Raw genomic sequence first — 15,932 nt, forward strand, 5'->3', positions numbered from 1 at the left:
ACCAGGAGCGAGTACAAGCCAGAGGAGTGGACTTACCAGCCCTGAGCATACAACATGCCCCTGCCTGCCCCTTTCCCAACACACTGTGCATTGTGGTTATTAGACAAGAGCAAGCCATAGCAGCAGGCGTCTGCTACCTCCCGGATCACAGGTCCCACTGACTCCACCGTGAACCAGCTGCTCTAGACAGGTAGTCCCAGGCCAACTAAACCCCGAGGACCAAGCGTGGGGACAGCAGATGAACGGTGCCTTTCCTGCCTGCCTGCCTGCCTGCTCAGAGAAGTAGAAGCCCTGTCACCCCCTTCTCCATGGACACGCAGTGACAGCTGTAATAAATAAAAAGGAAACCTACTTACACACTGACTGAGAGATGATCAGAGGCTTTCTGTTGTTGACATGGCTTAAAACACTGTGTGTTAGCATATCATGCATGATCACACATACACATATTTATAGACCAAACAAACCCTCAGCTTCCGAGCCAATTCACGCATACCCTTTTCCTTTTCAGACATTAATGAATGGCCGACTGAAGCTAGAAATAAAATAGCTTTGCTTTAATCATTCTGTCTTATGGTGCCGTTGAGAGAGCTGCTTCAATGACTTCTCATTAACGGTCTGCGCGCCTGCTGAAATGCAAGAAAGAAGAGTTGGGGACTGGTTTCTTTGAGTCATGGAACAAACAGTGTGGGTTGATGTGACCAAGCTGAACCACACAGGTTCAGCGAACCCTGACCTTAGATTACAAATAAATCAAGCCAGGCAGCAGGAACAGAAATTGCTCTTTATTCCCTAGTACAAATGTTAGTGTCGACAGTGACACACTGCCACCAGCACCGATCCACATGTCTGTCCGCTCAGCTCAGCTTCAGGTACTTATGCATTAATCCGCCAGCACGGGCCTCACTGGCCTGCAATGGTTGGTTGCAGGAATGCCCTCCCAGGAGTCTTCAGCACAGACCCCCGGACTCAACCAGGAGCCTCACAAAGCTACTTGCACTGAGTAAACATGCTTACTGAATTGACAAGAAACCAGATTTTTAAAAACTAAAATAGGAAAAGAAACATTTATTAAAGAAAAAAAATCCCAAAATTATTTGCTGAAAACCCCCTGCATTTTTGTGATTACATTTATTGGAAAGGTGGGAAAAAAATTAAACTGTCATTTGGTTTGGGGCGGCAGACTGACTTATTTCAGGAAAGGACGAATCCTTGGTTACTTCTGAGCATCAAAGCTTATGTAGGTTTCTCTTCGGAATACAGCCTCCATTCAGGAGGCTCCTCTTCTTTTCCCCTCTGAACAGATGCTGGGTTTCAGCCAACTCTGAGCGGAGGGGCAACTAGCACAACACCGTCGCCCCGCACAAAGAGCATTGGAATATTCCGTTTCGTTGACTAGAAGAAAAACAAGAGTACAGTATCCAAATCTGTATATTCACACAAACATCACTTTGTGTGTATGAGACTGAAATTAAAAACAAAACGTGGATCCATCATAACACCAACAAATTGATTTTAGGTTCTGATTACTTACCTTTGCAGCACCTTAACCAATCTATTAAGCAGTTTTATTTTTCCTGAATGATCAACAACTGTGGCAGGGACTGGCACTGTCACCCCAGATGCCTTTTGTACCTTTTCCTGGACACAAAGCCAGACTATATTTCCCATGCTTCCTTGTGACGAGACAGCCATGTAATTTGGTGATAACCCATGGGAAGTGGACAGAAGTGAGGGGACCACATTTGGATTCAAGGATTCAGATGATGACAAGAACACAACGATGGCAGAGTCACAAGACAGAAGCAGCCTAGGTCTCGGACTGACTACACAAATGCGAGCCAGTGATTTATAACCCGATTCAACGTTTGAAGGGCTATGTGGGTGAAAAAGGCACTTCCATTATGCTGAGCCCTCAGATCTTGCCTGTGTGCGTGACTGCAGTCACACAGATGGAATGGATGCCTTGGGACATCAGCTTACGGGTCACGCAGCAGACAGTAAGGACTTAGACCCAGCGAGCTCTTCCTTGTGAAATCAAAGGGCAGCAGGAGACCATTAGATGTAGTCTATGGGACACTCTGGTGGTAGAAGAGCTTGGGAGGAGCCAAACGTTCGCAGGGATGCTGTTCACCCTGATGCACTGAGCGAATTGCTGCAAGAAAGATGGACAGGGGAGGACTGCCTGGTTGTCACACCGAGTAAAGGAAATGTGGAAATAAGTGTGTCACAGAGCTAAACACCCAGCTGGTTCCAGTGGAAGGCAAGTCTGAAAAAGGTCTTAAGGAATCAAGACCCAATAAAACTTCTCACGTAAATACATTCAACGTCAAGGCACAGATTAGATGAAGAACACTGCATTTGTGCTTCAGTCTCCTGAAGCACATGGCCTTGCGGGAGCCCACCAAGAAGAAGGAAGGTAGTAAGTGTCCTGAATGCTATGTCTTGGAAAGATCTTTGACTGAGGTTACAGGCCCATAAAATGGCAGGGTAAACAGATAGAGAAACTTGGGAACTTCTGAGTTTTTATGAAATTGCATGTCCAAAGAAACCAGAGGTCTTTGACTAGTCAAAGAAAAATAAAAAGCCTTTGATCACTCAAGTCGTCTTGTGTGCACGAGAAGCTGGCTGCGAAAATGCGGCAGTGAATGAGGGCTGCCAGACTTAGCAAATAAAAACACCGGAGGCTCAATTAAAATTTGGAATTCCAGATAAACATCAAATACTTTTTCAGAGTATATGTCCCAAATATTGCCTGGGATAGTAATTAGTTACTGACCAATTGTTGATCTGAAATTAAAAAATTGAATTAGGTCTCGTACCTTACTGGCAATCCTCTCGCCAATGCCCACTTCTGGTATGTCCAGGGAAAAGAAACTGTACAAGTTCCTCTCAGAGAGCAAAATCAGGGTATACAGAGAACAGCCAACCGATGAGCTCCTCAGAGCGGCTGCAGAAACCTCTTCAGTGGTCTCATCCACTGTCAGGGTGGGGAACAGTTGTCCTTCCCCGCAGTGCTGGTCATGGGGGCAGACAGTTTGCAGCCCGCTGCTCATCTAAAGCTGGGAAGTTCACACTTACTCGGTGGTCCTGCAGAACACAGAGCCTGGTGACCTGCCTCCAAGAGAACCCTATGCAGCCAACTTCTGCTCTGCCAGACACAGCAGCCAGCATGGACTCGTGGCAATGAACCTGGACTTCAAGAGTGCACTGTATTTGAATCGGCAATCGATGCCGGGGAAACCACCACAACCACCCAAATGATGTATTATTGCATTTCTGAGACAGTGCCAGCAAAGGCCACTTGCCAGGAAACTGTTTGGTGGAGGGTCAACGACAATGAGGGAAATCCGAGATGGACTGAAACAGTCGTGAGTTACAATAGGCTCAAACACACCAAAGACTGAAAGCATGCTGCAAGACTGGGCGACGTTTCATTCTGTGGTATGAAAGGTCCCAGGCAGCAGGAGCGCTCGCACCTTGATGCTGTGTGTGCCTGGGTGGACGGGTCTTTACTTTCAGTGCTTTCTGTACAGCGTTCCAGTGCCTCCCGGCCTCCACGGCTCCCGTGGAGAAGTTCACGCTGAATCTTACTGAGGACCCTCATAGGTTATTCTGTTTCCTCCTGCTGCTCTCACAATTCTCTGCCGCTGGTCTTTAGGAGTTGGCTTACACGTGTCTGGGTGGAGACAGCGTCTGGCATCTGCAGGTTAACCCCTCACTCAGGGCTGGAGGGCTGTCACCATTTCCTCAGGTGCTCCTTTCCCCCCGGCACGTTAAGAAGGCGCCTCACAGCTCGAAGTGGCTTTGTTCGATCTCCTCACTTTCTCTTATTGTTGTGCAGCCCCATTAATTTGTAAGAAGCCTGCAAAACGTCTTACGGCATCAAGACCGGGTGGATGAGTGTTAGTCTGTGAATCCTATGAACGTGTTTAAAGCTGCTCTTTCGGGAAGTCCTCTAATTTTCCCACCATCTGTACTTCCTGGGACGTAATTTCTGCTTCTCTTCCCCATTCTTTTAACTGGTTCGTCTTTCCTTGCCTTCTTGAATTAGGCAGACAGTTCTTGGGAAAGACGGGCCTACAGTCGGGAAGAGGCTTCAGTGTCCCACGTAAGCAAAGAATGCTCCACAGTCACTATCAGAACAGCACATTAAATGCCTAGTCATGCTAGTGGACCTCACCCAGAATCAATCGCCCAAATATGCAGGAAGACTCGGATCTGGACACTTGATTATGAAACAGAATCTTTTCGGTTTAAGAAAATGTCCTAAAATTGATTGTACAACTCTTCTTGATATGATTAAACTGCTGAATTGTAAGTTATGTGGATTGTGTGCCAAGAGAGCTATTAAAAGAAATCTTCCAGTTGAAGCTAATCAACTCAGCATGAAATTAAATGAAAGTATGCTCATGTGAATATTGTGAGATTCCATTACATGCCAGCTGCAAGCAGCTATGATAGGCCCTGGCCTGCTCAGGACCCCTGGCAGAGCTGCCGGGTACACAGTGAGTGCTCACTGCAAGGTCACGCCTGCCAGCTGCTACGCCGAAGAAAGACGAAGCCTCAATCGAGGCCCAGTCTTGGACACCCTAGGGGGGGTGGCTCGGAGCTGGCACCCAGTTGATGGTAGCGGCGTGGCGTTGGGTGGTGTCGTCCTGGAATCTTCCCTCCAGGAATCAGGACGGTATCATATATGTAGACTTTCATCTAAGCAAACTGAGAGAGGCATTCAGAGCAGGGCAGTTTGTATGACCAAAACATGGAAGATGGCTGCCACCAATGGGAACATAGTTAAATAAATAACTGATGGTAAAATCAAGAGTATGAGGAAATGATGTTAGGATACGGCGATCTTAATCTAGAGAGCTACGTGTAGAACAGGTACAGCACTGCTCTTTAAAAACTGGGAAGGGAGGGGAGGGGAGGGGAACTAGTATTCATTAGTACAAACATAAAGAAATCAGGAGAATTCTCAAGAAGCCAGTGACAGTGACTGTCTCTGGGAGTGGAGACAGAAGACAGGAATGGATGACAGGCTTTTAAAAAACTATCGGTATAGTTTTTCAAATTTTGTGATTCCGTGAGTTAGAATCCACTTGAAAGCAACTAACATTTAATTGTAACTCTATTGCCACTCAGAAGTGCAATGAAAAAGACAGCAATCTGCAGCGGGTGAGAAAAGACACACGGCACCTGTTCAGTGTTACATGCTGTTGCTCTGTGTCGATGAGTGGAGCTCCAAGCAACCTACAGAACAGAACTCCCCCACACGCTTTCTAGGCTGTAATCTTGCTAGCAGACCGACAGGCAGTTCTTTTCCCCCAGGAACAGGCGGAAGCCAGGTGCTTTAACCACTGCACCACCAGGGATCCTTAAATTACATATAGTGGTATGAACTATGGAATCCTAAGAATGAATTCTATGTGGGGCAGTTGGTCTACAGCAGTGGCTCTCCACCTTCCTCATGCTGCGACCCTTCCATACAGTTCCTCATGTGGTGGTGACCCCTACAACCATGAAATTATTTTCATTGCTACTTCATAACTGTCATTTTGCTACGGTTATGAATCAGGTGAAAGGGTTGCTCGACCTCCAAAGGGGTCGTGACCCCAGGTTGAGAATCACTGGTCTAGAGGTTCTCTGTCCAATCCAGTTGCCATTAGTCATATATATAGCTATTGAAGTTGAAATTAAACAATGAAATATCCAGTTCCTTAGTCACACTAGAGAAGGAGGCCAGTGGCATGAGCCAGTGGCACGAATGGTTAGCTTTTCGGTTGCTACCTGAAAGGTGGGCAGTTGGGACTTAGCTGGTGGTTCTGCAAGAGACAGAGCAGGGGATCGGCTTCTAGAAAGCCCGACGCAGGCTATTATGAGCTGAAAATGACATGACGACACCCAACCACGCAACAGTCACGCTGAATGTCAGTCACACATGTGAATCATGCCTATGACCCTGGGGCAGTGTATATACTGAACATTCTCAGCACCACACACAATTTGCACTGGGGGAGCAATTTGCGCCGGTCTAGAACCAGGTCCAAGGGGCCATATGAAGTCGCCTAGAAAGGTTAAGGTAAGGTTTGTTAAGGTGAGGCAAGGACAGCAATCCAGTGAGAGATAAGAGTATGAGCTGTTTGTCAATTCTGAGTCTGCATGAGATGGCGCCGCAGGACAAGATACAACTGCCACCCTGCGCTTCCCGGACTGAAACTGCACTGGAGGAGAAGCCTCGGCTTTCGCCCAAGAAAAGCCATTGATAAGCTATAACCAAGGTAGTTCTAAAGCCAAAAGGTGAAATTAAGAGGGCCTTCCATCTTCCTGGTAACAAATTGGTAATCTTATCAATAATGTAAGCTATGAAAATATATCTATGCCTATGGGTCCCTGTAACTTATTTCAATGATGCTTAGTTATTTCAACAGAGGAAAGAGAGATCAAAATAAAAATGGGTCCAACTGAGCACTATTTCATTTTCCATGTTGGGAGGAAACACCAACAGAACCTACAGCAGAGTTAATAGTTCTTCTTGAAGTTAAATAGACAATATACACAGAGAAACGTGCGTGCGCAGACAGGAGGGGCCCTGCTCATAGTCGAATGCAATATGGAGGCAAAGTGAGTCTCACTGCCTGCTCAGTGTGAACCTGGAGTGTGCAGCGGCCTCCCACTCTCAACATGAATGGAAACTCAACCCAAGACCCAAACTCACGGCCAGCGAGTCGATTCTGACCCATGGCCACACTACAGGACAGAGCAGAAAGCACCTCTGCGGGTTTCAGAGACGATAAATATTAATGAGAATAGAAAGTCTCTTCTTTCTCCATCGGAGTGGCTGGTGGTTTCAAACTGCTGACTTTGTGGTTAGCAGTGCAAAGCATAACCCACTGTCACATTCAGAATTCAAGACAAAGGCACTAAAATGTTCATGAAAAGTGTTTCCATGGTGAAACTCTTATGTCAATAATATTATATGGAAAGGGCACAATATAAAAATGTCGACTCCGTACTTTCATCATATTTAAGACATTATTTGTAAGCCTCTGCTGAGCTAAAAAGGGGAAATTGAAGCCAATTAAACTAGGACAATTCTTGCTTATCAAATAAACTTTAAGAGGAGTCCTAATTTTAGAGGTGATACAAATGAGAAAAAGAAAGCATGTCTCAGAACTGGTACATGATGGTCGATCTATGTTAAAACAACAAAAACCCAGAGGGAAGCCAGGAGAGAGAGGTAACAGAATATTTTCCGTGGATAGTTTTGGAAGGTCGGGTGAGTGTTTTTTTGTTTTTTTTTTAATTTTAACAATTAGGGGCTCATACAATTCTTATCACAGTTCATACATATACATACATCAATTGTATAAAGCACATCTGTACGGGGTGAGTGTTTTTATTTTCTTTTTATTGTTCTTGCTTTTCCATGTTTTTTGACAGGTAGTAACTTTACGCTCAGAAAAGTGAGTATCTGTGTATACACTGTGTGTACATATTCATTTAAAAGCGCAAGAGTCAACGCTCCTCTTCTGGCATTCCCTTTCGCGGAGACCAATCGTGACCCGAGACTAGGTGCCTCGTCGGATATCGTTGGGAAAGAACTCACAGAGTAGCCGGCCGGACTCTTTCTAAACTATCACCTCACCCAACAGCGCTACGGGTGCTGGTCGGTTATATTTGGTAAGCACAGCTGCAGCTTCTCTCTGCTCCAGATGCATTCCAAGAGGTTTTCACTTTTGTCTCTGCTGTTCTGTCTGGTTAAATGGACCACCATTCCCACCCTATCCTTCTGCTAGCTTTGGTGTTGCAGCTTTGCCAAAGGACTGAAATGATGTCACATCAGACACTACACAGGATGGGGTCTCCTCTCTACCAGGTTAAAAATAATAATAGCAATGAATTTTCATAACTTCTTAAAAACGGTGAAACCCATGTTTTGTGATCTTGACAACTAGAAATAGCACCAAATTAAAGTAGTAATGGTCGCTCACTCATGAATTTACCAGACTCTTTATCTAGTCATTGCTAGGGCCAATCCTAATCAAACTCACTGCCATCAAGTTGATTCTGACCCACAGCGACCAGGTAAGGCAGAGAAGAAACACCCTTTGGGTTTCCAAAGCTATTAATCTTTACAGAAGCAGAGACTCATCTTACACTCATAGAGAGTATGGTTGGTTTGAACTGCTGACCTTGGGGTTTGCAGTCCAACACAACCCCACTATACCATCAGAGCTCCTTACTGTTAGGGCTCTCCACTTTCCCTGTGCAGAAGAATTACCTGGAGAGTTGGTTCAATGTTTCCTGGGCTTCATTTTCAGAGACTCTGGTTCAGGTCGGACTGTAGCCCTTGAATTTGTTTGTATGCTACGGTGCTAACATTCCTGGTCCAAGGAACATAAAATGAATCTAAGAGTTAAAGGATTTTCCCCACAAACTTTATGCAGCCCCATCTCTGCTCTCTGTAATTAGGAAGCAGTACTTCCTTTGGGCTTTCAGGACTTAAGCCCAACCCTAATACTTCCAATCTCTTAGCTAAACGGATTTTTGTGAAGACACATGGCTCATAACGCACAGCACTAATCCGGAAAGATCCCCGTCTCTAATGACTAACAAACGACATAAGGTAAAAAGCAGCGAAAGACTCGGGAGTAGCTGGGAAGAGGAAAAGAGAATACAAAGCCTAGCTACAAAGCAACGAAGGCCTGGCTGGCTTTCAACCGTTTCAAGAGGTAGCCCATGATCAACAACAAGCGGTGCTGCAGGAGGACGTCCACGCTGCACTAGAGGCGCTAGCCCAATGCGATGCTCCAGAGACGGAAGGAATCCCAATTAAGGTGTTTTTACAAGCTGATGAGCCACGAAAAGCACTCACTGAGCCAAGAAATTGGGAGAGAGCTACCTGGCCAACCGACTGAGAGATCCATCTTTATGCCCCTTCCAAAGAAAGGTAACCCACAGAAACACAGAAATTACCAAACAACATCACTGATATGACGTGTCAAGTACACTTTTGTGGAAGATACTTCGACAACCGTCACAGCAGCATAGCCACAGGGAGCTACCAGAAACTCAAGCGGGAGTCAGAAGAGGTCACGGCTGAGGGACACCACTGCTAAGGTCAGAAGGACCTTGGCTGGAGGCAAGGCTACACAAAGAATGCAAAGACATTCAACTGTGTGGATGATACAAACTATGGGTAGCAGGAGACGAATGGGAATCCCAGGACACTACTCGTGCGATGAAGAAGCTGTACATACACCAACAGAACAAGGAAAAACTTCCTGAAGTAAAATCTGGAAAGGCTTGCGTCAGGGAAGCTGGATTCTAGAACGTGTCATCAAACTTAAAGGAATGCTTGTTTAACAAGCTGCAATACGCATGTGACCTCACTGCTGGCTGAAAGTCGAGGACTTGAAGCACTTGCTGATGGAAACCAAGCAGCCCTCAGTGTGGACTGCAGCACCATGTCGAGAAAACTGGCCGACAAACAGCGCCACAGTAAAAGGCGGAACGAGCGACATCACCACCGATTTCATTTTGCTTGGATCAAGTCAATTCTCACGGAAATGATAGTCAGGAAATCAAACGTATTATATTGGGTAAAAGCGTTGCATAAATCACAACCTTCCTCTAGTTCTTAAACGCTTCCCCCCACCCCCCCACCATGGTCCCAATTCTACCTTGCAAACCTGGTTAGACCAGAGGATGCACAGCGGTGCAGATGGAAGCTGGAAACACAGGGAATCTAAGACAGATGAACCCCTCAACCCCTCAGGACCAGTGGTGAGAGCGGCGATACTGGGAGGGAAGAGTGAGTGGGGGGTGGAGAGGGGGAGCCGATTACAAGAATCTACATATGGTCTCCTCCCTGGGGGATGGGCAACAGAAAAGTGGGTGAAGGGAGATGCCGAGCAGTGTAAGATATGATAAAATAATAATTTATGGATTATCGGGGGTTCATGAGGAAGAGGGAAGTGGGGGAATGAGAAGCTGATTCTAGGACGCCAAGCGGAAAGCGAGAGTTTTGAGAATGATGAGGGCAACGAATGTATAAGTGTGCTTTACACAATTGATGTATATGTGGATTGTGATAAGAGTTGTATGAGCCCCAATAAAATGATTTAGAAAAGAAAGCGTTGCATAGACTTCAAAGCGTTGAAGAGCAAAGGTATTACTTTGAAAACGTAGGTGTGCCTGCCCCAATTCAAGGCTGAAACCTCACAACAATGATGAGGAAGGAAGGCACAGTGTCTGCCTTTACCCAGAGGGACACTTTGGGTCAGGAAAGGATTTGAGGGCACCTACCAACAACCCACTGCACGGAGTCCACGCAGGGCAACACATGACAAGCTTAGCTGCTGGACCGACATTTTCAAAGCGATGAATAGAATCTTAAGACTTACTTTATATATCTCTTCATACGTCTCTTCATCGATTTCTATAGTAGTCACAGTCTCTTCCACATCTCCCAGTATCATATTTAAATGCTGATCATAAGCCTACAGTGGGAAAGCAGGGTCAAGAAATGTAACCACGAAACTATGGAAAACTGAACAAGGCTTACATTGTGTAAATGGCTCAATACAAACAATAATGCATCTTATACAAATACTACAAACTTATGCATTGCAGAAAAAATAACATACTGTACTGATACATTGCTTTAATGCAAATCACTTCCAAAGATGACTTAGTTGGTGTGACAAAAATATAAAACTGCTGACCAAAAACAAATTTACTTAAAAGAACCTGAAATTATTTATTTGTTTATCTAAGGCAGTCACATTATTTATGGTATTTAATTATGAAAAAGTGAATTCATCATTCATTAGACTTCCCATTTTGGCTGTAAATTCTAACAAGAAAAATACCAGAAAGGGGATAAGAAAGCCCGCGTTTAAGGGGTAATGCTACGGCAGAGCAATTTCCTAAAGGTAAGTCACTGCCATTTCACCTGTCTTCCAGTGGCCTACCTATAGCCCATACAGAACTCAATCATGTTCCATATGTGTACTTTCCAGCAATGTGTCAGCTCACATCTTTAGGGATGTCTTCCACCTAAGCTCCAATTTGTGGTTTTTACTAAAAGGTGAACTCACTGGGACCTTGAACAGAACTCATGAAGTCAAGTGGTAGACAAACAGAAAAGCTCATAGAGTAATTAAAAATTACAGCGACAATGAGCAGCACATGTGATTCAGTTCAACTTTTCGCTCCAAATGGCCACTACTCAGTTCCTGAGACTCCTCTTTTCCCAGGGCTGGTGTAAAGCACCACCCTCACCTCTCTAAAACCTCCCTTCCTAAGCTTGTAAGTAAGATCACCATCTTTATACAGATTTATGGAAGGTGGAATCACAGTACTTCAGAATAGGGCTGAAATTAGGTCAATATTATGGCTGCCTAGTCAGAGCCTAGCTTCATGCTCTGGCTCTCCCTTTACTGGCTGTCACCTGAAGCAACTAATGTCACCTTTCTGAGACTGAACTTCCTGAACTGTGAAACAGATTAGTATTGGACAGCGCTGTGTTATAAAGAATAAATTAACATACCTAAAACATTTAGAATAAGCCCCCTCATTTTCCCTCACTGTCATTAAATCTATCCTCACTTGTTAGAATCCTCTCTTAGAGTAGAAATGGCCCTTCGAGTTTCCCAGGCTGTAACTCTACATGAGCAGGACACCTCATCTTTCTACAACGAAGTAGCTGGGAGTTTTCAACTGCTGACTTTGTGGTTAGCAGCCCAACAGGAAATCCACTGTGCCACCAGGGCTCCTTTAGAGCAACAGTACCTGGTATTTATTTAAATGTGCTAAAAGATTCGTTGTTTTAAATTAATATTGGTAGTAATAAAAACAACACACTCAGGAAAGCTCCCCATCACGGAGAGGCAAACCTTCAGTTTACTTTTAATGAATATATCGAATCACTCAGGGGCCTAAACTTATAGAAATATTTAGAGATGAAGAAAATATGTATTAAAATGTCCACAGTAGCATTCTTTATAGTGGCAAGAAATGCAAACATCATTACTAACTTATACTGACTCGTAAGTAGTTATATAAAAAAAGGAGATTTCAATGCACTCATGATCAGACTTCCAAGAAAGACTCAATGAAAAGCAAGGGCAGGGAAACCAGTACAGCGGGAGGACATTCGTGTGTTTCTAAGGTGGTGATGGTGTTTGAAACTCTCAAGTTGACTTTAACTCAACTTTGTTTATCAGAGCAGAATTGACCCATAGTATTGCTCGGCTGTAATCTTTAGGGGTCTTGGTGGCGTAGGGACGATGTGGCTGCTAACCACAAGGCCAGCATTTCTAAACCACCAGCTGCTCCAAAGGTCAAAGACAAGGTTTTCTAGTCCCATAAAGAGTTAACTCTCAGAAAACCCACGGGGGATAGTGCCACCCTTTCTTACAGGGTTGCTATGAGTCAACATCAACTCTGTGGCAGGGAGTCCCAATTTTTATATGGGCAGAACATCAGGTGTTTCTTCCAAAAAATATCTGGGTGTGTTGAAATCACCAACCTTGTGATTAGTACTGGAGCATTTTACTGTTTTGCCTCCAGGGCCCCTAAAGGTGATATGCAGAGTGCAAATACATGTGTAGAAGAGGGGGCTTTACAAAGTTCATGGAAAAACTCCATCATCTTTACATTCCAATTTTGTCACAAACTGTTGAACCTCCTTCACGTACATATATGCATCTATGAAAATACATAGACGATATCAGAAATAGAGACCCAGTGATTACCATTAGAGGACATAGAATTTATTTATATTCTTTGTGCTACTCAATTTTTAAAGGTATCTGTAATTTACTCCAACACACAACTGTAAGCTTTTTACCAATTTTTTTTAATGTTTTTCTTTTATTTTAATTAATTTAGTTTGAAATTTTTACCAATTTTTAAAAAAGATTATTTTTATGACAAAATACCACCTGTAACTGAAGTCTCAAAATGTTAAGAATGTTCTTTAAAAGGGACATTTCTTTGCTTCCCTGCTAGATGGCTGCTAGTTTAACTTCAAGCCTCTAAGACCCCAGATGCTACATCTTTTGATAGCCAGGCACCACCCACTTTCTTCACATTTGCTTATGCACCCACTCTGTCTTTAGCGATCATGTGGGGAAGGTATCATAAGAGTGCCAGGTTATTGGAACGAAGTGTTCTTGTGTTAAGGGAGGCGTTGAGTAGAGGCCCAAAATCTGCCTGCTATCTTAATACTTAACATAAATATATGTACATTGGCCTCCATCCCTTTCATTATAAATGAATATATTTACATATATACATGCCTATACTTCTATAAATAGCTTTTGCCTATTTCTTTCCTCTATTTCCGTTCACCTTCCTCCTATCTCACGATCATGCTCACCCTCCATTCAGCTCTCAGCAATTCTTCTTGGATACACTGCACTTGATCAAACTCCACCAGGCATTGTATACCTTCCTCACTTCTCGCCGACATCAATTTCAGATCTCTTGTTGTTCCCTTATCCCTGAGTTTGTTGGCTCCCCACTCCCCCTCCTCACCTTTTCATCCCCCATGTTGCCCCAGAAGCCCACATGGAAGGAGCACACCAGCCCGTGTGATCATGAGGTGTCGAGCAGGTATCAAGTATCAAAAGATCCAAACAATCATACTGATGTGAAAGAAGGGAGTTGGAGGGGAGACCCAAAGCCCATCTGTAGACGACTGGACACCCCCCCACCACCACAAAGGGGTAACAAGGAAGGGACAATTCAATTGAAAGGCACATTTCTATTGAGGAAAAAAAGGTTAAAAACTCAAATAAAATAGTTATATCAGGCTGACAGAAATGTGGGTGTCTTTCCAACTCCTTGCACATTTCAGAACATTCTTTCACACTGGGGTAATTTTTACATTTCAAGAGGGTGGGGGCAGGGAAGGATGATTTCAAGGTATTTTACTAAATTTACTTACATGCAATCTTCCTCGAAGCTCTCGGTCATTTCGCATTTTCACATAAATGCGTTCATCCAGGCTGAGCCTAATGAGATCCAGAGGCTCCTCTACTGTGTTGGTAGTTTGTTGCTGACAAAAGAAACAGGTTTAGTACTATAGCAGTAGAGATAGTGCCGTTTAGTATTAGTGTTCTGCTGTGTGACAGTGGGCAGGTTACCTAGCTTCTCTGAGCTCTTGTTTAATTTGTAAATGGGGATGTTACTTCTTAGAAATGAGGGCAGGGAGACTCCATCTCACCTACTTTGGACATGTCAGGAGACCAGTCCCTGGAGGACATCATGCTTGGTATAGGATCAGTGAAGAGGTAAATCCTCAACAAGATGAATTGACTAAGTGGCTGCAGCCATAGGCCCAAATGCAGCGATGATTGTGAAGATGGAGCAGGGCTGGGCAGTATTTTTTTTGTACGTAGAGTTGCTATTAGTCAAAATTGATCTGATGATGTCTAACCATCACTATCACATCCTGTTCTGAAGATCAAGTAATACAGATCCAGCCCAGGTGGTGTAGTAGCTATGCGTTGAGCAGGGTCGGCAGTTCTAAACCACCAGCAGCTCCGAGGGAGAAGATTGGGCTTTCTACTCCTATAGTTAGTTTCCCAAACTCACAGTGGGTTGCTATGAGTCAGCACTGACTCAATGGTATTGAGTCCCCCACTGATGATATATTCAAGTTATAACCACTCACAATCATACAGTGTTGTTGTTGTACATCTTATCATTGGTGATAATTAGTAAACAGAATGCAGCAGATGGCAATTTACGACATCATTCTATTCAAAACACTGCTGTACAGCAGGCTATGGATTAACTGGTCTACAGTGACATCTGTATCAGTGTAGGGAATTCTAACAGTTGAACAATGCCCAACTCTAGTGACTTGGTATTTGAACTACACATGTGCCTGACAGCCAAAGGCTGCTTTTTCAAGTGTCCTTTGATTAATCAGTTTACTCAGTTAATATACATCTGTTGAGTGTTTCTAGTCTGTTTTAAACCTTGAGACTAAAAGAGTTAAGAAAATGAAAGCTCCACTGTCATGCAACTTAAATGCTAGTTGAGAAGCACATATTCAATATGTAAAATATGAAGAAAAGTTAAGGAGGTGCGAAGTGGGATTATTTCAAGTAGGTGGCCGTAGAATGACTCTTGGATGAGGTGCTATTTGAATAAAAAGGTGAAGAAGTCGTGGCTCTATTCGCAGATATTAGAGAAATAGCATTTGGGGAGTAGGGGTGAGCTAGTGTTGGACCACCTGTTAGTCAGCATCTCAGTTCCTTGTTCGATTCCTCCAATAGCACATCTCAGTTCCTCTCTATTTTATATTTATGTTAGCTGTTAAATCTATGTGCCCAGCTCCAAGCGGGCGCGGGGATTACCTAGTCATTAGTTGTTACCTTGATGTCTAGAACAGAGCTTAAATTTGCAGAATGAGTCAATAATAACTCCTTAACTTTATTACAGTTTCCTTTTAAACTCCAAGCAGCTCCAGGAAGCAGGCAGGGATGTTTTCATTCTACAGCTAAAGGTCAAGACTGAGAAGTGATCAGTCGACAAGCGGCTTCAAGCAAGCAAAGACCTCAGGGTCCGAGGCAAAAAGTCACACAGGGCGCAGGGGATGGAGGCCGTGAGGGACCAGAACAAGTCAGCACGACAGGTCCCTTCCCCGCGAGCTTGGAGAAAGCAGCCCGGCTTGGGGCCTAACAAGGCCAGAGCTGGAGGTGGAAACGCCGCAGAAAAACCCACTCCTTCGGACTCACTCACCTGGTCCACATCGTCCGCCATGCTTCAAATGCGGAGCCTTTCCCCTCCTCTCGCGAGAAGACCCGTGCATCCGGCGGGCGAAACCGCGCGGGCCCTAACGTACCGGAAGTGGCGAGCGCTGCCGTGTCGCCGTTGGCTGCCTGCAGTCACGTGGGCTATTCGAGGGCGGG

At 44.5% G+C, this 15,932-nt stretch overlaps 1 protein-coding gene across 1 annotated transcript; it reads right to left on the reverse strand.

Annotated features, from left to right (window-relative positions):
• Positions 1-1,053: 1,053 nt before the first annotated feature.
• LSM3 (LSM3 homolog, U6 small nuclear RNA and mRNA degradation associated) lies at positions 1,054-15,907 on the reverse strand. The gene is made up of 4 exons (XM_075550084.1): positions 15,763-15,907; positions 13,958-14,068; positions 10,407-10,502; positions 1,054-1,395 (listed from the first exon to the last, which is right to left on the reverse strand). The coding sequence occupies exons 1-4, from the start codon at positions 15,781-15,783 to the stop codon at positions 1,315-1,317; spliced, it is 309 nt and encodes a 102-aa protein (XP_075406199.1). The 5' UTR covers positions 15,784-15,907; the 3' UTR covers positions 1,054-1,314.
• Between the last annotated feature and the right edge of the window lie 25 nt (positions 15,908-15,932).

Source organism: Tenrec ecaudatus, chromosome 5, assembly GCF_050624435.1.
Source record: "Tenrec ecaudatus isolate mTenEca1 chromosome 5, mTenEca1.hap1, whole genome shotgun sequence".
Lineage (NCBI taxonomy): Eukaryota > Metazoa > Chordata > Mammalia > Afrosoricida > Tenrecidae > Tenrec > Tenrec ecaudatus.

What these genes read in the sequence shown, in the direction of transcription:
- LSM3 (XM_075550084.1), bottom strand. Translation starts at nt 15,783, where the DNA reads ATGGCGGACGATGTGGACCAG. An exon ending in TGGCGGACGATGTGGACCAG is followed by an intron (nt 14,069 to 15,762) that starts GTGAGTGAGTCC and finishes TTCTTTTGTCAG; the next exon opens with CAACAAACTACCAACACAGT. An exon ending in CGTATGAAGAGATATATAAA is followed by an intron (nt 1,396 to 10,406) that starts GTAAGTCTTAAG and finishes TTTTTCTTCTAG; the next exon opens with TCAACGAAACGGAATATTCC.